The sequence below is a fragment of the Cloeon dipterum genome, chromosome 3 (assembly GCF_949628265.1).
Source record: "Cloeon dipterum chromosome 3, ieCloDipt1.1, whole genome shotgun sequence".
Classification (NCBI taxonomy): domain Eukaryota; kingdom Metazoa; phylum Arthropoda; class Insecta; order Ephemeroptera; family Baetidae; genus Cloeon; species Cloeon dipterum.
This window is the reverse complement of record NC_088788.1, coordinates 36,067,081-36,089,152: the sequence shown is the minus strand read 5'-3', so window position 1 is coordinate 36,089,152 and position 22,072 is coordinate 36,067,081. Positions and strand designations below refer to the sequence as shown.

At 41.1% G+C, this 22,072-nt stretch overlaps 2 protein-coding genes across 5 annotated transcripts in view; one reads left to right on the top strand and one right to left on the bottom strand.

The window, feature by feature from the left end:
• Window positions 1-198: 198 nt before the first annotated feature.
• Exo70 (exocyst complex component 7) lies at window positions 199-4,532 on the top strand. The gene is made up of 12 exons (XM_065484984.1): window positions 199-382; window positions 440-605; window positions 658-866; window positions 919-1,036; window positions 1,092-1,318; window positions 1,374-1,536; window positions 2,546-2,910; window positions 2,968-3,205; window positions 3,620-3,836; window positions 3,891-3,999; window positions 4,053-4,186; window positions 4,241-4,532. The coding sequence occupies exons 1-12, from the start codon at window positions 332-334 to the stop codon at window positions 4,341-4,343; spliced, it is 2,100 nt and encodes a 699-aa protein (XP_065341056.1). The 5' UTR covers window positions 199-331; the 3' UTR covers window positions 4,344-4,532.
• LOC135940192 (protein Wnt-5a-like) overlaps window positions 4,357-22,072 on the bottom strand; it is a 128,715-nt gene continuing 110,999 nt past the window's right edge. For 3 of the 4 annotated variants that reach the window (XM_065484988.1, XM_065484986.1, XM_065484987.1), the window contains exons 3-8: window positions 20,101-20,351; window positions 15,300-15,480; window positions 13,702-13,813; window positions 11,033-11,135; window positions 6,992-7,159; window positions 4,357-5,404 (exon numbers count right to left, since the gene is read on the bottom strand). In XM_065484988.1, coding sequence (XP_065341060.1) covers window positions 5,217-5,404; window positions 6,992-7,159; window positions 11,033-11,135; window positions 13,702-13,813; window positions 15,300-15,480; window positions 20,101-20,351 — 1,003 coding nt within the window. In that variant the 3' untranslated portion in view covers window positions 4,357-5,216. Of the gene's footprint in view, window positions 5,405-6,991; window positions 7,160-11,032; window positions 11,136-13,701; window positions 13,814-15,299; window positions 15,481-20,100; window positions 20,352-20,628; window positions 20,722-22,072 lie in introns of those variants that run through there. The other variant, XM_065484989.1, reaches the window with a different exon arrangement.

Sequence of the window (22,072 nt, the reverse complement as noted above, 5' to 3'; positions counted from 1 at the left end):
CACTATCGGGCAACAAACACAAATCATTTTTTTCTAATTTTTCATGAAAATCGCGAAAATTGCGGAAATCCTGTTGATTTGCTCGATTTCATTTTCCCATGCAATCCATGTTTGGCGCTAAAAACTTCCGAACATTCTTCTCCCCTCCTCCGCAGCACAAGAGAAACGTAAATACACGCCACGCCCCTTCTATACGCCCAGTCCAAGTGTCAACAGCTGAAATTGACAGCTGCAAATGAATCAGTCTCAGTAGCGTTTGTTTTTATCGTTTTTGCAATCACTTCACCGCTGTTTACACTCTTGAAATACCCGATAATAAAATATTATCGCAATGATAGATCCAACCGAGCAGAAAATGCAGGTACAACGAAAACTTGAGCAGGTAAAACTAAAAGAATCAATTGTTTACAAGTCGGTTATATTCTCACCCAATTTTCAGGAGCTTAATAACCTGAACATCTTGAAGGACAAAGTAAACAAGAGCAACCAAATCACGACTGGAATGGTCAATATTTTGTCTTCGTTTGAAGACAGATTGGCAAAACTGGAAGCGACGATTTTGCCGGTGTACAACGAGACGCGCAACTTGCAACGCCTGCAAGAAAGTGAGAAATTAACCATTTCCTTAATAATGTTCATTTAAAAAATTATTTGCAGACATTGATTATACCATGGTGGCACTGGACAGTGTTATTGGCTACTACAGCGTCAGCCAGGAAGTGGAAGACGTGATTCGAGACGGGCCAAGATCTGCAAATGAGGGAGATTTCAAACTTGAGCCTTTTTTGGCCGCCATGAATCGGCTGCAGGTGGCAAAGGATTATTTCCAAAAGAACAACCCTCAGAGCGTTGAGTTGGATAATGTGGTAGGTGTTTCACGCCAGAATATTTGTCAAAAAATAAATAATATAATTTCAGATCTCTTTATTGACTGCTGGAGGTGATGCTTTGAACCGAGAGTTTACAGACATCCTGCACAAACACAGCAAGCACGTTTCACCCATCGTGCTTCTGGACATGGTTGGAACAGGGGAAGGTTCGCAACATCTTGGAATTAATTGGGATAATTTTGCCAACTCTGATCATGACAGACGCGTCGCTGGAAGACATGGCGCCCCCTTCACTGAACCAACTGCCTGACGAGGTGACAACAGAATTGATTCGCATCGCAGATTGGCTCTTTGTCAACAACAAGGATGAATTTATGTTTGTCTACGCCCAAATCCGGGCTAAAATTTTGTTCAAGTCTCTGCATACGCTGAAAGAACAGCAAAGGTCATCCAGCGGAGGAAGTTTGCAGTCGTACTCGCCTTTGCCTGTCAGTCAGTTTGATCATTTTTTAAATTTCCGTCCTAATTTATTATTGCAATTAGAGACACAAGCTTCAAAACCGCCTTGCAGACACTCCTGGAAAAAAGGGGGCGAGGAAGCTGCAGGCGCTTGAGAAGGCGTCAAAAATGTTTCATAAGGCCTCGCAGACATTAGGACAGTCGACTGGACTCTCTCTTGGACCGCGTCGGTCCGGAGTTAATCTTGGTATGACTTTAATTTTTTATTATACCTTTTCAAAATTTTTGATTGATGTGTCCACGAAAGATTTGATATCGTCTGCAAATTTTCACATTTGAGACTATTTTATTTTGTTGTACAGGCGTCGAAATATCCCAGTTTGACGGAAAATTCGAGTGCTTACAAATTTGAGATTATCTTGAGTTGTAACGAAGCTAGAACATCAATCTTTGTGCTAAAACATACCTATTTAGACGGCCAACAAATTTTATGTTGGAGTTTTTTTTTAAATTAGAGTAATTTTTAAATTCGTCATTAAATTTTGAATATCTAAAAAAATGGTTGAATTAATTAGTATATAAATATTAAATAAAATGTTGCCCTGAGTGTGTATAACTTGCCTAGAAATATTCAGGACAAGGAAGCTTTAGTTTTCGAGATACAAAGTATCAAAGGTTGAAAATCGGGAATTTTTTATTTTGGCTCAATTTTTTAGAAATTTAAATTTGCATGATCGGTAGATTTTAATCCTTGGATGATGCTAGGGGTCACTCCTGAGGTCAGACAAGACCATCAGAACAAGTGAGAAATCGAACCCTGGCGTCAGGGTAGCCCCCGAGTGATCAATTTCGATAATTCACATGTGTAGCCACTTAACCGACACCTGACGGGCTCTGTTTTGGTTCCATCTTCTAACTTTGTACATCTTTGGAACGGCCATGTTGGGAGCTTTAGAATATGTCCTCTGAAAGGCATCAGGGTGCTCAAGAAACACCCTAGCGTTCCTAAAATCTCGTCCCCGAGCACCCTGATGGCTTCCAAAGGGTAAAATTGCATATATTCTGAAATCTCTCGACTAAGCCCTTCCAACGGTGGGTAAATCTTGCAATTTGAACCAATACAGAGCCCGTCAGGTGTCGTTAAAGTGGCCATTTAGTAATATCGACCGCTCGAGGGCTACCCTGACGCCAGGATTCAATTTCCCACCTGTCCACACGCCTTTAGTTATTTAAATTACCTCTTTTCCCTATCATAGAAGTGAGAGAAGACGTGGTCGACGAGCAAGAAATGGAGAATTACCTGGTCTGCGTGATGGCCCTGCAGAAACTGCTGCTGAGCGAGAGGGCTCTGATGACCGGAATCATTCCTCTGGCACACCATCCCAAGGTTTTTGAGGTCATAATGCAAGAATCCATGGACATGGTAGTGCAGGACGGAGAAAACATCGCGACCAGGGCAAAGAGGTGCATCAGCAGGAAAGACTTCGGCGCTGTCCTCGTTGTCTATCCAATTCTGAAAAATCTGCTCAACATGCGACCCGAGTTCGAGAAAACATTCGAGGGATGCGATTTGAATGTGCGCTCCAAATTCACCACCATTCTCAACACCCTTCACGCCACTGTGAGTTTTGTTGTTGCTGGGACTGAAGTTGGAACTATTTTAAACATTTTATTTCAGGGAGCCAAAGCGCTAGAGGAGTTCATAGAAAATGTTCACGGAGACTCCAGCTCCCAACTGCCAAGTGATGGAACAGTGCACGAACTGACAAGCAACGTTCTCATGTTCCTGGAGCAGCTAACTGACTACACTGAAACAATTGGCGGCATCCTGGCTCAAGATCCAGCTTACATGCACACACTTGCAGCCGCACCTGGTAGACAAGAAAAAAACAGAACCCTGCTTGGAATTTATATAAGTAAGCAAGATTTATCTATTTCTTTAACCTAATTTTGAAAGGCAGGGTCACTGCGTTTCGACTCGTCCTAACCTCCCCTAGTTAGCCAAATCAGTATCATCCCCTTCAAACCCTTTTCAACCCTATCAAAAGGGGAAGAAATGCATTTTTCGCATATTACTGAAAGCAAATAATCCACTTGAACGTGCAAGCAATTAAAAAATGGCTCAGATTCAATCTAATCAATCATCCCTTAATCTCACCCCTAGATTGCAAGTGCTAAGGGGTTCCAATAATTGAAAATTGCATTTTTTTTCTACAAAATTTAAAATTTTTTACTCATTCTCTTGCTCTTTTCTATTTGACGAAACTTTCAAAAGGAAAAAAATACAACACATTCTACTCTGTCGTTCAAGTTGAGACCATTTTTTCCAGAAAAAGTTCTTGCCCAGCTGAACCACACGCTGGTGAGCAAGAGCGAAGCCTACACCGATCTTGGCCTGCGTGCCATTTTCCGGTTGAACAACAACCAGTACGTGCTGAGCTCGTTGCAAAGGTCCGGTCTCCTCGATCTTGTCAAGAACTCAGTGCCTGATTTCGAGAACAACTACCACGAAATGATCAGCGACAATAAAACTGCATACGCTAATAAGTGAGTTGAATCCACAAAGCCTAAGTGGCCTCGGTTAACTTTGGTCTGTTTCAGTTGGTCCAGGGTTTTGAACCACATTAACATTGGAGAGGAGGTGCTTGCTGTGCAGATGGGCGGAAAAATGCGGGACAAGGATAGAAATACGGTCAAAGAGAAATTCGCTGTAGGTTGAGTGCTGCTCTTTAAAGGAAATGCGGTATAATTATCCATTCTCAGGGCTTCAACAAAGACATAGAGGAAATGTCGAAGCAACAAAGAGGATATTCCATTCCAGATGACGATGTGAGGCAAGCGCTGATCGTCGACAATATCGAAATGATTCTTCCGAAATACAAAATGTTCTACAACAAGTATGCCGCGAAAACTATCATAATTTGTGCAGCTTAATCATATTTTAAAATTAGGTACAGCCACCTGCCGTTCACCAAGAACAAGGAAAAGTACATCAAGTACACGCCTCAGCAAGTTCAAGACATGCTTGAAAGGTTCTTTGATTTGGCTGCGTAGAAACACAAACATGTCCATGTAAGAATTTCTATTTATTTAAACACTGATACACTTGAAGTGATAATGGCTGTACAGACACTCTCATCATGTTAAATCTTATTGTTAATTTATGGCAGAAATTTTAAGTACATTTAGCGCTACCCTAATAATGTTTCAAAATAAAAATCACATTAATATTTACCTTAGAAATGTCCATAAATTAATGTCCACTACATCAAAGTTCTTGGATGATTGGATAAATAGGTGATACTGGGGGGTGTGGTTAGGGTGTACAACTGGCCTGATTACGTTTTGGGCAAACTGAAATCGACCGACATGGCAGTATTCTTGCAATCCTGAATGCAACTTTATTTTCATTTTATTTTTGACCGCAGGATCACAATCAGAATTGCTAACAGGAAAGAAGGATGCATATTTACACATATATAAGAAGAAGATAATAAATATAATATACGTAGAACAAATGCAAATATGACACAAAGCACATCCACAACTGCTAATAGTTTACATCATGCCCGTTCAAGAAGCTTCTTGTCAGTTCATGATAAATTGTCTCTGAGCAATCCACGTATAATGCTAATTAAAACATCCAGTTGAAAGGTGGAATAGAGTAAAATAAAATAAAAGTCTTCAGTTTCTGCATGCATTGCTCTCTAATTGTAGAACACCCACATAAAGTTCACCATTCAGCAAATGATCAGGTCACAATTAGCACTTGAGGAAAGTGTTCTAACCAAAGGATGTTTTTTTTGTTCTGTCCGACACAATTATATAAATGTGAAAAACAATTTGCGCCTCGCGACGGCGACTGCCGTCGAGCGAGTGCGACATTATTTCCAAAGAGCAGAGGTGACGTGAAAAGGGACGAGCATTTTACTTGCAAGTGTGAATATCTAGCGTGCGGCTACAAGTGCGACATTCCACACTGCAACACCAATGGAATTTGCAGTCGCATCTCTCGCGAATGGTCGTCTTTTGGGTGTTGTAGCCTCGACCGCAGCACAGCAGGTTGCACCCGTCCAGGCCGTGCGACGTTCGGTTGCAAGGGCGCCCGTAAGTGCCTGCCAAGGTTAAACGGAATTTAATAACCTAATTACATCTCTACGCAATTACTCAAGTACTCGCAATTGCTTGAAATCATCGTCGTATAGGGTTACCAATTTTTAAAAGTCAAATTTTGTCATTGAGTCGAAATTTTTAGCCAGCTCTATTTATATTTAGCAGAGATTTTAATCGATTTTTCTTTATCTAAACAATTGATAACCTCAGTATCTCATCTCACTGAATGAAATTTAAGAAATAAGAAGTGTTTTGGATTCCTCTCGGCGAGCCCAATTGAATGAGCACCAAGTTTGATGTCCTAGGTCAAGGTCAAAGGTCACTTCTGTTAATTGTATCCTCTAATTCAAATTTTGGTAATGAGCTCAAGATTTGGGATTTTTGAAAATGCGCTTCAGTTTCCCTAGAACTTGTGGGAAAATTTAAAATTGGCATTATCTTCTTTTTTCAAGAAATTGTACTCGACAACTCGAAAAACACGAATTATATTCAACTGTTTTGAGTTTTGCAAATTTTCCCAGCTCCAAATCTCTGGTTCTAACCATCAGAATTGAAAAATAACCACTCGTCTAGACCTCCCCTGACCATCTGAAGGGTGTAGGGGTGCTTACCCTCCACCCCCAAGTTGATACATTTGAAAGAGATGAAATAAGAAGCTCAGAAAGTAAATTTTTGCTATTACAATGTATGCAGTGGGTTAAAAAGGGTGGGGGTAAGCACCCCCTAAACCCTTCAGCTAGTCAGGGGAGCTCGGTCGAGCCGAGTCTAACGGTGGGTAGTTTTTGCAATTCTGATCGTTAGAACCCGAGATTTTGGAGTTGCAAATATTTGCAAAACGTGAAAAAGTAGAAAAAATCGTGTTTTTAAGTTTTGAAATGTAATTTTTCGAAAAGAAAAGGAAAATCCACTTTTTAACTTTCCTAATTTTCATAAAACTTCATACATGTCCTGGAATAACTCTACAACTCATTTCCAAATTTTAAAAAAACAAAATTAACAGTAGTGACCTTTTGATCTTGACCTAGGACATCTTATTTGGTGTTATAGTTCGATTGGGCACGGCGAGAGGAATCCGAATCACACGTTATTTTTGAAATCATGCACCATGGAAAGAGAAGTCATATAGTTTTTCAAAACTGACCAGCTAATATAAAATTGAATTTTAAGGTTTACCACTTACTAGTGCAAATATTTTAAATTTAAAAATGAGCTTGCAGCAAACCAAAAACGCATTTTGTATTGTTTATCTTGCATGTGAAATTGAAAATGAAGCTCACGCCTGGCCTCAGAGCTATAAGTTAGCAAATTGCTGGCATTATGACTAATTTTAAGAGCACGCGCTTCACCGAGAGCGTGCGAGAGGATATCTTGACAGAAAATCTGCAAACAGCTTCTCTCGGTATATTCTCCGCAAGCCCATAAATGGCCTGAAAAGACTGCATGATGCAATGCGAAAACGATGCGAATCTTTGACTACACCATTATTATTTCTCGCGTCTTCAACACGTCCAGTGTTGGCAGGCAGCAGCCGGCGCACACCGATCGGCGCAATATCATAAATAGTCGCGAGATAAGTGTGCTTCACGTACCCATGGATCCGAGTGCCAGATTCTTGACACAATAGTTGGGCGACTCGGACAGGTAGAGAAGATCATTTGCAGTTGGCATGTTGAATCTTGGGTCTTTGATCTGCAAACGCCCACGTTTGTTCACCCGAACCTCGGTGGCACCGTCGTACTTGTCTTTCAAGTAGTCACCTGAAACGAAAGAAAAAAAACCCCGTCTTATACAATGTAAATACGCTCGAGTTCATGTTTAAATTGCTCTTAAGGAAATTTCATTTCACTCTTGTCAAATCCGGTGAATGAAAATTGGATTGCGGCCGCTTAATCCTGATTATTCCCTTCAGTCAGTAGCTCACTTAATTATAATTTTGACAAATTCACTTAACCGTAAGTGCCACACGATAAAATTTATTGTGGCGTGGACGGCTGAATAAGGAAACTAGTTGGACACTTTGACTTGATTTGCATCAAAAGGAAAACGACGCGCGCGCACGGGAACGAAAGCAGGTAATTTATTCAGAGGATAATGCCGAGTGAATGCAAATTAAAAGTTAAATATAAATTATCCCGAGAGCCTAATCGCGTATGATACGCGTGGAACCCGATATCCTTCCCTGTGCAAATTCAAATGGCCTGCATGCGTAGGAGCGGTAAAGGATACACCTCTCTCTCTCTCTCTTTCTCTCTCTCTAGCCTATAATAAGAGAGTAGTTTGTCATTTTTACGTACGCAATCCCAGCAAATAGCTGATGCTATCGCGCCTTTATCCTTTGAGTGCTTTACCGGATTGCCTTGGTGGCAAAAAGTGACCGCACAGGCCAATTTGGAGGCTGATGTATCAATTTAATGCGCGCAAATTAATATGCAAATCGAAATCTCTCTCGCGCTAAGTCACAATGAATCGCTTTTACTGAACGACTATAGTCGCCGTGGGAGTCTGATCAAGGAACCGATCGCATTGAGTGGCGAGAATTGAAAAGGAATTATCGCCAGTCCGATTTTGCAGCCGACTGCGCAATTTACAGGTTTTTAATTGCCTATTTCTTATAAGCTGTTTATTCTCACAACCATTTATTCACATCATTTATTCCAACCAATTGGAGATGTGCGAATGAATAAATGAATGCAAAAAATTACCCAGTATAAACGTGAAATTCTGCAAAAAAATTGATATCAATTGAATAATCTTGATAGGCAGTAGATTTAATTTAGTATTTTAGCTAAAACAATAGGAAATAATTATTTTTTACAAAAACCAGATGAGTCTGACCCAGGCTGCAAAATTACCAGCCAAATGACTGACCTGACATTTTTGTTATATAATAGAATCTGTTGTACACAAATAGGTGTTTAATGAACAAATTGATTTAATTATTTTTTACATAGGCGCGGGAGATTTTTTTATTTTCAGCTTGAAAAAAATGTCTTAGATCAGTGAATAGAATTGGAATGAGGTCATACAATAGTGTTTTAATTGAGAAATAAGGTAATTTGGAGCGAGTTTTGAGTAATTTAATACGCCCTGTGAAAGCACATGCTTGGTAGCACATCTTTGCAACCGGGGGTTGAATGTGGTGGGGTATAACACCCCCTAAACCCATTAGCACGGCAGGGGAAGTCGAGACGATGGGTAGTTTTTGAAATTCTGATGGTTAGAACCCGAGATTTGGAGTTTAAAAATTTGCAAAAACCAAAAAAGTCGAAAAATTCGTGATTTTTTTAGTTTTGAAACCCAAAACTAACCACAATGAAATTTTTACACATATCCTTATACAACTTTCTAGCTCATTTTCAAAATTCCTGAGCTCATTTACAAAATTTAAAAACCAAAATTAACCTTTGATCTTGGCCTAGGCCTAGGCAATCAAATTAGGTGTCAGTTCGATCGGGCTTGTTGGGACAAATCTAATGCATGCCCCAAAAAGTTTCCAGTAACACCCGTCGTTTTTTTAAATGCAGTAACGATGTTTTGGTTCAAATTTCGTCATTTTTATCCTCCGACTCGTGACATTTCGTCACTTTTCACTCTCATTTCCAATTCTATCATATGAATAGTGATTTTTTTCGCATCTTAAACCAGCGACGAATTGCAAAGAAAAAAACTCTCATTGTCTGGTGCGCCGTAAGCCGCAACAACTACTACATAATATGTTGCAGCCACAAGGAGATCCACCTGAATGAGCTTTCACGTGCGGCCCCCAAGTTTGACGAGCGGTTTTCATTCGCACTATAGTAAGTAGGCAACAGCGAGCTTTTAGCAACCTGATATATAAGCAGCTTTGCTCGACATTATGTCGAACACAATATTTTATAAGACCCCCCGAGGTTTTGAATAAGGAGGGTGAGCCCGACGACGCGCGTTCGCAGAATCGAAACCATCTCAGCAGCCTGCTCTACGAGAGAAACAATCACGCGAGATAATTATTCCAAGATAGATGATGCGTGAAACGCAGACGACGTTTGAGAAATCGAACACAAGTTTGCTGATTTTGCCAACAAAAAAATGGATGGTAATTTTTGGCACGACATGGGCGGGTCGGCCGAAAATGACGAGATCGGTCATGCGTGCATAAAGAAAGACTCTCGTTTAGCTGAAAAACCTCTCCGCAATCTCTGACAATCTGCTTGACAATGCGTTCGATTGGAAATTTAATTGAAAACCGCAAAGCGCTGGGAAAATATTCGTTTCGCATGGAATGAAGGATGGATTCAAATTAAATTAAATTGCTAATGGTATGCAATTTAGCGAGAGAATGCCATTTGCTCCACCCTCTTAGCTAAACGCTTCAAGGCAATCTCTCGCCATCTAATCACGCTACAAAATTCAAGACAATTTATTACAAAACGGTTATTGTGTTGTTTTACGTGCACTCCTGACCGCAGAAATGTGATTTGGAGAGCTCACAGATTATAGTTTTCTTACAAAAGGTATCAAAATTAGTTACTTTTTCTAAATTGGAATTATTGTTGCTTTGCTACTAACGTTGCCCAACAACAACAACAAATTATTGTGAATCGGCTTAATGTCATCGATAACTTGATCCGCGAGGCTGTTTGCCATGCGTTAAATATTATGGGTATCAGTATCACATCAAATAACTCTGAAATAGAAAGTTAGCTAACGAAGGCGCCGAGATTAATATTATTATTGGTACGCGTAATTACGCTTGAGCATAATGTATAAGAGTGCACCTGCTTTTGTAACCCGATATCCGAGGAGGCGTGGTCGCCGCACAGATTAGCACCTTGGCAATTTGGGGCTTTCTCCTAAGCCAAGACGGACCACCCGGGCTCGGAAATCAACTTTCTGCATTTTTCATATTGATGAATGCTAATTAAATGTCAAAATAAATGGATTTCAGTTCAAACAGGGAGTGATTCTGGTTTTACAATGAACTCGTTCGTGGCCATTAACTGCTTTGTTTATGAGAGATCTACAAAAATATACTGTCTCTCCATGCCGCAAGATTTAATTTCAAAGAGCGCGTCGAAAATTAATATTTGAATATCACGTTTCTCCGGAGAAAACAACCAGCAGTTGCAAAACACGCGATAGTTTCAGCTTACAAATTACGATCTTGCCCCTGGACTAAATAATTATCAATCAAGCGGGTAATTAATAACAAAGTTGCGCAAACGATAATTGCCAAAATATGCAAATGAGCGCGGGAGACATTTCCTGCACTTGCGGTTGTGTCCGATTTTCAGTTTGCTGGCAAATACGCGCCACGAGGCAGGACGCGAGGAGCGAATGGCGCAAGTCCAGTTAATACACCTGATGCAGTTGCTTTTTATTGTAACAAACTCGCATGCATCGTGATAAGATCTATTTATCATAAATGCAGCGACGGAAAACGCCACTCGTCATATCAGGCAGGCAATTATCGCATTTCTACATCTGGCAGGTGTTTTCTCGCAGAGCTCTCTCTACATTTCCCATATTTGCCATTAACATTCTCCGAGGCTGCGTCGTGGCATTTGTAAATGCGTGTGAGTGGACATTATTTGTGTGACAAGTGCTCTTTTTGAAGGTCTAAAGCATTTGTGTTGTTATTATATACTCACCGATTTCTCTGAAAGGTGCGATTTGGTGCCAGCATGTGATTAGACTGCACGACCCGGACACTCCGTGACATTTACAAGTCACTTTCGTCTTTTTAATCACGGCCTGAAACAGATAAGATCGTTATAAAAATATTGTATCGATAATTTTAGTGGATTTGCATTGAAAGAGAGGTTATTTCCAAGTGAAGACTGAAATAATTTAGACTTTTGGGAATTTCTTGTACCGTAACTTCCCCCACTTTATAAAATCGTCGACAGTTGAGATTAATTGAAGGCTCCGAGCCATATCAATGGGATTTTTCAATATTTATTTATAGCCGCGATGAGTGGCACAAATTATTCCATTTTTGCCAATATTGTCAGCACCAAATCTCGGGTTCCAACTGTCAGAATCGCAAAAACTGCACACCATTCGACTCATCTAAACCTCCCCTAGATATCAGTAGGGTTTTTAGGGTGATCTACCCTCATCCCACTTCCACCCCATGCATTGCAGATTGCAGAAATGATAGAAATTCGTTGCTTTTTGAAATTTCAGAATCTTATTCACTGATCACGACTCGCTTTTTGAGTTAAAATCTACCCCCAAACTACCCTCTTTATAGAGAGTGAAAATGTATGAAATATAATATAAATGCCACAAGCAGACATTTCTTCGCCATTTTACTAATCAATTTTTCCTCCTGAGATAGAACAAAGACAAATTGGAGTTGGTCGGCGATCATATCACCCCCGAAACCCATCGGCTATCTAGGGGAGGTTTAGACGAGTCTAACATGTAGATGTACAGACTCTACGCACATGTTATAATTTAAAAAAATGCCTAAAACCTTCTACACTGATTAAATTGCACGTGGGTTTCAAATTATCTGGGAAACAAATAAAAATTTCGGACAGTTAATTTGAACCAATGCCAACAAAAATTATCGCAAAATAGGATCTGTGTTATTAAAATAGAGTTTCCATTGTTAGCTTTGCGAAAGAGCGGATTAAATGAAAAAGCTGATCGGGCAAATGCTGGGCAAAGGGGCGAGCTGTTTGGAGTGTGTTGGTTCTACACACTCACGCAATCAATTATAAGCAAAAATAAATCCAACGCACGCATCGCAATTAAAGCGGCTAGGCGTGCAGATTCGGCGGCGGGGTTCATCCACCTCCGCACTGCCTCTGCTGTCAGCACTTATTCAAACGAGCGCGGTTGCGCATCAAACACGCGCGCTCTCCAAGTCTCTCCGGGGACTGCAATGCATGGTTCGTCGTGTTTGCTCAGCCAGGATTAAATGTATTAATTAGTAGTGCCTTATATTTGTACAGCAATAACGCTGATGAGCCGGCTCGCTGGGCCGTGTACCGCCAATTTACAGCAGCCGACTCGCTGACTGCCGCTGACGAGCCGGGGATTAATAAAACCGATGAAATGCAAATATTTGACGCTGCGGCCGCGTGTGCCTCAGTCTGTCTGTCCGACCGACCCACGGTGCTTTATGGATTGCTAAATTATTCAAGCTCGACGCAAATCCTGCGGATTGGCCGATTTTGCGCTCTCAGCACTCAGCACAAGACAAGCCAAAAGAAGATTATTACCAATCAACGTACGTCGTGGGTTGCGAATTATTAATGTGGCTTTAATGAAAATCAGACAACGTGAAAATGTTAACAAATATGGATCAGCTAAACGGAAAACATTGCTCAAATTGATATGAAACGATAATTATGGGCATATCCTGAGCATCCTGATAGCTTTCAATGGGTAAAATTGAACATATTCGGAAAGCTCTCGACTTGGTCAATCCAACGGTGTGCAAATTTTGCAAATTAGGAAAAAATTAAAGAGTTTTTCTAGACATTCAAAATTTAGCAACAACATTATTCAAATTTGGAAAGTTCCAAATAAATTTTTGCACAAGTAAAAGTTGTAGGCTGTCTAAAAAGGCGTCTTTTGGCACAAAGTTTGATGATTTTGCTTCATTAGAACTCGAGATAATCTCAAATTTGTAAGCTTCGAGGGGCTGACCTTCCGGGATAACGGCATCACATACTAAATAATTAAAATGGTGCTAAAAAAAAAGTAGGAAAATGTATCAAATTTCGCTTGGAATCAACCAAAAGTCGAATATTGCTATAAGCTCTGGTCAGTTGCGTCAGTGAAAGGAAAAAGGTTGCGTATGTTTGATATTTTATATCGATGATTGCTATTTTAGTGAAATGCGGTTTTTCCTTGTTGCATTAAAAACAATTACAGTATTGTGTGCAAATAATTCACTACAGCAGTTTGCAAAATTTCCAGCAGATCTTTGATAAGAATAATTTGATTGGTAATAAAATGCATGATTTCAACGCGCAACACTGGTGAGCAATTTGAAACCAATATTTAGAGAGGAAAAATTGCGTCAGCAGGAATTCAGTCGGCCATAACTTATAATGACTTTAATCAGAGGCAAAATCAAAGCAAATTTTCCTCAGCTGCAGGATGCAATCTGTGGACTTCCAAAGATGGCAAAATCAAATTTCGTGACGCTCTAATTTCACGCTGCTTTGCGCAGCATCTCTTTCTTCTCGTGCCGCGCGCACAGCTTTCAATCAAACCGGAATTCAGCCTCCGCCGCGCATACATACGATAATGAACTGGTCATGCACGAAATGACATGGACCAAAAAGGTCATACTCACTCTGCGGCCGGCCTCGTTGTTGTGCAGGTTCATCAGTTGGCGGCCCTGTTCCCTGCTGCCTCTTTTGTGGGTCTTCTCGCGCTCTCGCACGTCCACGAATCCTTGCGTGAACCTGCCAGACAGACATCGCGTGCGATTAACCCTTTTGTCCGCCGGGAGTCTTGTTTCGCAGGTGCAAAATACGAAAAAAAAGATCGGTAACTGATGCATGTACGACACGGACACCACACCCGCCACTCCTCGCAAGGTACGGAGGTGGTTGCACGCGAAAAAAGGCTGGTAAAAAGGAATGTCTTGTACCTGAGATTCTTTATCATTTAAATTCCGATGAGAAAATCGGTATGGTTCTCGTTTGCGAGATTATGGGCGCTCTAGTGGCTTCCAAAGGGTGAAAATGCACATTTTCTAAAAGCTCTTGACTTGGTTGTTCTAGTGGTGTGCTGATCTTGAAACTTGAACCAATATAGAGCCTTTCAGGCGTCGGCAAAGTATAGTCCTTATATTGATTGAGAGTTGCGCGGATTAGCGGACCGACGCGCGTTCGCCCTGCGCAGATCCACGTCCTTTTCCCATGTTAAATGAGTTTTCGTGTCAAAATTACTGAAGCTATCCGCATCTCAATTGATGTCAAACGAAAGTGCACGAGTTGACCTACAACATAAGTCGAAACCATGACTGCGGGAAAGAAAACAACCGAGAAATTCGCGTTCGAAAAGAAAGCTACAGCTGGAGTAGGCAACAGTAGAGACATCTGCTCACAGCAAGAGTAGTGAAGCACACGCAGTTCGAGCAGTCACGTGACTCAATCTCGCTATCTCATTGGCCAAGGGCAGGCACGCATCTCTCTTGTTTCACCCTTCCACTACCTCAAAGCAGTTAAGTGCGTACATCTTAGCCAATGAGATGGCGGGATTGAGTCACGTGACTGACTGAACTGCGTGAGCTTCACTGCTCTTGCTCGGTTAGAGCAGATGTCTCCACTGTCGCCTACTCCAGCTGTAGCTTTCTTCCCAGACAAAAAGGGGCACTTTTCGAACACTGATTTCTCGGTTGTTTTATTGGCCCCGGTCATGGTTCCGAATTATGTTGTAGATCAACTCGTGCTCCTTCTTTTGACTCCAATTGAGACGTGGAAGGCTTCAGTAATTTTGACACAGAGCCGCTAATGAAAACTCATTTAATATGGGAAAAGATAGGGACGGGGATCTGCGAAGGGCGTGTCGGTCCGCTAATATGCGCGACTCTCAATATAAGGACTCTACGGCAAAGTGTTCACACATGGGAATCGAATGATTAAGATCGCTTGAGGGCTACCCTGACGCCAGGGTTCGATTTCGTACCTTATCTGACCTAAATATCAACCGATCGCGCAATTTTTGTTTCGTTAGTTTCATTAAAATTCACCTGAACTAAAAAATTCCCGTTTCTCAACTTCTGAACCTCTGCATCTCGTTCCGTGTTTCTAGCCTGTTCATCTTTATAACTATTTTCCCTGTCCACAGCAGCTGGTTTGCATCCAAAGCGATTTTGATTGACAAACATTGACTCATGGCACACAATTAGACACAGATTTTGTTGCGAGAGAATCGGATACTCACTTGTAACCATACTCGAGGTTGTCGCCGCAGCCGCCCCAAATCCAGTCCCTGCGCAGGTCGCGCGGCCGCCTGGCCCTGGAGCAGCCGCAGGAGGAAAGGGAGCCGTCCCTGCAGGCCCTGGCCACCGAGTGCACCACCCCGGCGGCGCCGACCGCGTGCGTGAAGGCTGCTTCTCTGCTCGCTGCGAACACAACAAAAGCAATTTTGCAATTTACCAAATTGGCTGGGCATCAGGGTGACAATTACGATGCTAATTGAAGCAAAAAGGGGCCAAATTACACTAGTCAAAAGAAGATTTTACGACGGTAATAATTTGTAATCATTATTTTAGCGCTTGGGTGTGAACCTCGGGCGCAAATTCGTTCGGCAAACTCACGGGTGGTCGCATGATTTTTCTCTCGATTTAGGAGAGATGGACTGAAAAAGTTGTGGCTTAAAAACGGTCATCATCATCAATCGAGAACGTGACACAGAATTTCAGTTCCCTTTTTCGGACTGTCCGGCGCCATTAGCGACGAGAGATCGAGCAGCACACGCGGTGCGCGCATTTACGCAATTAGCAGCGGTGTATCATTAAAAGGCAAAATGCGCGAGCTTATGTTAATAACAGAGCGCTTCGTCAATGTAATTTTAGAGGGAAAACAGCCAATCGTAAATTTAGTCGAATCTTACAAATTGCTCTATCAACCAAGTCCTAAATGCAGATCGTCACCAACATTTCGGTTTACTTTCCTCGTTTTTCTTCCAAGGGCAAAGTGATTCAGAGAGCTATTAGTTTAATTTTTTAAGCAATTACTAAATAAAATATGTTCTACACAGAATTTCCTCATAATCAGGATCGGAAGATTTGATGCAGATGAAGGTTTAGTTTTATTAAATCTTTTTAACGGTGAGAGCAGCACCTGCAATTCACACCTTTTTGTGTCAGCAAGGTTTTATTTCTAAATGCCAATTAACACCTTGACGGCTCTTCAACGTATTTACTCACTCACTCACTCACTCAGCCTTTTATTTCGCACGAGCGTGCAAAGAAATATTCGCTATCATTAAAGGACTCGTGGGAGATAAGTCCAAGTTAAAGGTAGTGCGAAAAACAAACAGGCTGCTCGGCGGGCTGAGAGTCAATAAACAGGCGCACTGTTTTCATTCACATAATGAGGTGTCAATACTTTAATGAACGTCGAGCTCAGATACATACACACGAGTTGTGATTCATGGGTGGACCACATTCTGCCCGCCGAGGAAAGTGAAAAGGGCCGAACGAGACAGGCAATTATTATAGGTGGAAATTCGGGTTTATTCGATTTAATAGTACAACGGAGGGAATTTTAGAGTAAAAGATTGATTAAAAATTTAAATGCCTCAATGCGAATGATAGCTTCCATGTTAGTGGATAATTTCAGGAGAAAATATTCTGCGGAGAGCGACTGTCACGGACTTCCCTGGAAAACAAACTACCGTTCTGCTCGCAGACCCTCAACAGCGCGCGAAATTAAATTAAAAGAGCAGCAGGCTGGATGATTTATCGACGTCGCATTTGAATTTTAATTAATGCTCAGATAATTATCTTGAGCATGTTTGCAGCAATAAGTCAAAGTGTGTCAAAATTCCAGCGCCCGTATAAATTGACCTGTCAGGGACCACCGACAAGAAGTTGAGAAATTTGTAGCGTTTCGACCCAAACAGATGCGTATCGATGTTAAAAATTGTAGTAAAAACAGAGCAGAGAGCAGGTGAAATTGGGACCGGGCGAACGGAATTTTGTTCCTTGTCATATCACCTGACGCTCTTCTCGCACATAAATCTGGATTATTGGCCATAAATTCACCCATCAAAGCGAACGAGGGTAGTTTATTTTCCGCAGAAACGAACGCAGGCCTTTTGAAAAAGAAAGCTCTCCAGCGGTTTTAATTAAGTTGTTCACTCCCGTCGCGTGAGATTTTTACATGGCCATAATTTTTCGTAGGAGGAAGCTTCCAAATTTCGTTAGAAAGCTTCACACTATATATTTTGTTTGAGGGAATTTCTATGTAGCTCAGTTAACGCTGCGTAATCACAACCAAATATTAAATAAAGTATAGAGCTTTTACTGGTCAACATTGAAGAATATTTTAAATCAAGACCGAGGAATAGTTAAAATTCAGATTTTTCCAAATTTCTCGAAAACCTAAATGATATTTTCGCTTGATTTCCATCCCTATTTTTGAAATCTATCCAGAGGTGTACGAATTTTGAGGAAAAATCCATAAATTGTGAAATAAATCGTGGTTTTACAGTAGAGAGACAATGCTTATAATTAGCATGCAAACGTTTTAGCAGATTTTCTCAAAAATTTAAACGCCAACCTGAGATTGACTGATGTTAAATATAAAAATTAAATTTAGTACTGAGAATGAAGCCACTCTACGTCAATCCAGCCAATGTCCAATCCCCGAATTTTAATTAATTTTGTCTGTCAAATGCATTTCGTTAACCAACAGTCGCGAAAAGGTTCGCACGTACCAAACAAATTTCCACGGTTTCTCATTACATCACTGCTTAACATAAAAGGATAAAAGTAATTACACATTGTCTTTTTGTCGGACAAAAAAGCTGGCTTAATCTTCCGAAGCTCAATCAGTCAGTCTGCTTGATATAAAATAATTTTCGGCGGCGCGGGCATGCTGCGGCTCCGTCAGGCCCGGCAGTAAGAAAAATCCAGCCGCGCCATCAATAATGCCGCGCGCGCGGCACACCCAGGGATTTACCTTCGCTCTCTGTGTGCTGTTTGCGTATTAATACATATAAATGACGTTTGAAAGTTGCGAATCGCGAACGTACGCACGCACTCAGCCGCTTGATGCAATATCACCATAGAATCAGCCTATCAGCAGCTCCTGATTTATTTGAGGCCAAACACAAGCAGTCGTTTCTTTGTTCCCGCAGCCAGCTGAATGACCGCTTTGTTTTCACAACACTCTCTGCGCTTAAATGCAAATTGAAAGTACTTTTGCATGTAAATTTCACGAATAATCTCCGCGTTAAGATGCAATTTTGAAATTTATTGCTCGGAATCCACCAATTTTCGAATCTTGCTTCACTCTCAATCTGGTTGGTGTTAAAAATGGCTCTTCCCGGCCGACAATTAGTCTGCATCCCTCGGCTCGATTAGCATAAGGAGGTGCAGCCGTCGATATATCAATCAATTGGATGTCCGTTTTCTAATTAAATAAACAGCCTGGGCGGATGATGAAGTGTCGTGAAGGAACTGGACCTTTTTCGTGGCGTCGGGCGCCGCGGGCGAAAAGCAGTGCAGCCCACGAGACTGGAATTTTAACTTGTTTCGAGGATTATTTCGGAGGTCGGCGCGAATTCGAGTGCTTATTCCTCTTATCATCTTGAGCGTGATTAATTGCGTTCCTGTGTTTCCATCCCGCTCTTCCACCTTCGCACACATTCTAGAAAGGACTGTTTGTTTTGAGAAGCTGTCAACCGAGTTGTAAAATTTAATCTGGACATTAAGACTGACGTTTATTGTGTAATGGACACCGACAAATTATTGAGACACCCAGTGGGAGGATTTAAAGGACACATACAAGACTGGCTGAATGAACTCTCATTTTAATGGGTTCCAAAAGTCTTATTTCGAAATGTACGCCTTTGTTTTGCCAGCGGAGTAATTACGATGTTATACGTGTTCTGGATTAAAAGTGGATTGATACAGGGTGACAGTTGAAAATTCGATAAAAGATTTGTTCTACAATTCGCAATAATCAAAAAAGAACCTTGCTGCAGTAAAAATTCGAATTTTCTCCAAAATTTCCAGCGCTTGACCACATTTTCTTGGCAGATTTCGATTCGCCTCGTCGAGATCTGTCCAACAGCGTTGTAGGGAAACTCTTTGTTGTGAAATAAAATAGGATTTCAAGTAGGGAGACAGTCCTCACCATTTGAAAAGCATGCTAACTTTGCTAAAAAAATTACCCTGCGAAAATTAGATCAATTTTGACTTCATCTGAATTTTCATCGGCGACAAAGATTTTCCAGGGTTTCGCAGTAACAATCCTTTTTAACAAAATTTTAGACATTTAACGCTATTTACCTTTCAAATCAATTTTATTAATTGTGAAATGCAGCGTTCCGACGAGAGACGAGACTGCCCAAAACCAAATTACGCCCTGGCGCCAGACTTAACAGGTGCATTTGTTTTGATTTATGTTTTCAAACCCATGATTACTTCTAAGCGGGTACTCGCACCCTCTTATTTTGGTTCCTCACGCTTTAAATAAATATTTATATCAGGGCTGAAGATGCAGATAGGATTAAAATATGCGTCGGGAAGGAAAATTTGCATAAATGCCTAGGCTCTATAATTTATTGCATTTCGGGATTTATTCGTTTGAGATGTTAATTGTTACGGCAGAGGCTGCGAGCGTGTTAATTGAACGGGTGCGAAAGAGACGAATAAGCCTTATCCTTCCGACACAGGTGAACAAAACACGGCTATTAATCAGCGGATTATAGCCGCTCTGAATTGATTTCAACAGAGGCAAAAGGTGCTCTATTGTGCGTGCCCCTTTTCACAGGCTGATTTATCTCGGCGGAGACCAACTGCGATCGTTTTTCTCTTTCCGAATGTGCAAACCTCTCTTGAGAGGCATTTAAAGCGTTTGCTATATCTGCGCATGAAAAAGGCTCCAAAAGAACGCAAAAATTCCAGCATTTGGGAAATAAGTTTTTTTTTAATTTTTAACTCTTAAAATGCAGACTTAAATTTTTAGCATAATTGAAGGAATTTTGATCAGAGGGAGATTGGACTCACCAATATTGTGGATGGGGCCCATGACGGACGCGTCCTGGAAAGTGCTGCAGTTCCAGCGGTGGTCCCGGAACTGCCACTGGCACTCGGCGATTCCGGCCCTGGCCCCGCGACCCACCCACGGCATGTGGTCCAGGTACAGCTGACAGAGTTTCCTTTGTCCCGCTGACAGTCCAACCACATTTGCACATAATGGCGTGTCGCCACCGCCGTTCAACGGGCCGACCACTTCGGCTTCGGGCTCCACCAGGTTCCTGGAACAAATAATGTTTCATTGGAAAATGTTAATTGTTGCAAATTATTGCGGTCGAGCAGTGAGTGCATGGAATACCACAAGTGGAGACACGCAAGTAGCTTTAAATTTAAAGCCACGGAAACTCATCATAACGTGTATATTTTAAAAACCTTGGAATTTAATTGAAGGCCCCTGTATTTTATTATTATCATCATCATCAGCAAATTGGTTTTCCGCTTTTCCAATGAACATTCCATAAGGGAAACGATTTACCGAGGCAATGTGTGCATAATTACGTCGTGTGGAATTCGGGATGGCGCAAGGCCAACCAGGGAATGTGTCCAGGGAGCATTCCTGCATGCAGAGAGTGACGACCGTCGATTGGCATGCAGCTTTTGCAAAGCTGAATAATATGCCAGCACCCTCTCGCACCCAGGCTTTGACACTATCAGAATTTGACAAATTTAACCTTAAAATAACAAAATTATCGATTCCACGTTTGATATTTTATTATTACATAAATTGCATATTTATTTTTTCCAATAAAAATTTTTTCAGTGATTTTTATCATTTTTAATTTCGTAAATTTCTAATGCGGCTCTTGTATGCATGTTCTTGCATATTTTTTTTATTCTGTAAATGATTTGATATAAATCAGTACGTCTGTTTCTAATTTTGATTGACGTTAACAATATAAAAATATAATATTTCCATGTTTACCCAATGTCCACCGGTAAAACAATATTTTAATTTTTCAACAATTTAAGAAAACAAATTTAAAGACTTCTGTTCATTTATTTCGGGTTTTACGGGGTGTTTTGGTGAATTTTGAGTATGCAACAACTCATTTATAAAGTTAAAGTATGCGTTCAACTCCTCTCGGTAAGCCCGATCGAATGAACACCATATTTGAGGTCATCAGTCTAGGGTCATTTTCAAACATTTACGGGTGTTTTTTTGGATTTGAAGACCAGCGCTATATTTTAAAAATCCGAAACTCCCTTCAAAAGTGGTCTTAGGGTACGTGTGAACTTGTGTAAAAATTTGAAGGTGTTGCTCAGCTTCGTTTTCGAGAAATTCAATTTTTATTTTAGAAAAACACATATTTTTCGAATTGTTTCAAATGTTGTGAGCGCCATATCTTGGGTTCTAAGGGTCAGAAATGTTAAAACTGAACACCGTTCGACTCGGCTTAACCTCCCCTGTTGAGCTAAATGGTTTTTGAGGTGCTCAACCCTCACCTCTCAACCCCTATTGGCCATAATTTCATCCCCCGCTTCGAAAAGTGAATTCCGGATTTTGAATTTTTACAAGGGTAGTAATTAAAACAGGACGATTCAACACATTTTTTAATTGGAGGACGCATTTAGCACAATTTTTGACAGCGCGAGCATGGCTCCTGGTGTTCTGAGCTAGAAATTGATCCCGCTGTGATCTATTCAGGCGGCGCTGCAGGTTTTTATAGGCCTGCTTCGCTCGGTATCAGCTCGAGATCTGCGGCACACAGATATACCTGCATAATTTTTAATTGCCCGTTAAGGTCACAACCGGTCAGCACGCGGAACAAAATTCACCTTTCCCCATTTGGAATGTCGCCGGCCGCCGATGTGGGTTATATGCAGATCGATTTGATGCGTAAGTGTATAATTCTCATTGCACAATTTAACCGACTGGCCAGAATTTCGTTCGCCAGCCGCAGACAGACGTGCTTATTTCATCTGGCCGTGAATAAATAATTTT

What these genes read in the sequence shown, in the direction of transcription:
- Exo70 (XM_065484984.1), top strand. Translation starts at nt 332, where the DNA reads ATGATAGATCCAACCGAGCAGAAAATGCAGGTACAACGAAAACTTGAG. An exon ending in TACAACGAAAACTTGAGCAG is followed by an intron (nt 383 to 439) that starts GTAAAACTAAAA and finishes CCCAATTTTCAG; the next exon opens with GAGCTTAATAACCTGAACAT. An exon ending in CGGTCAAAGAGAAATTCGCT is followed by an intron (nt 4,000 to 4,052) that starts GTAGGTTGAGTG and finishes ATCCATTCTCAG; the next exon opens with GGCTTCAACAAAGACATAGA.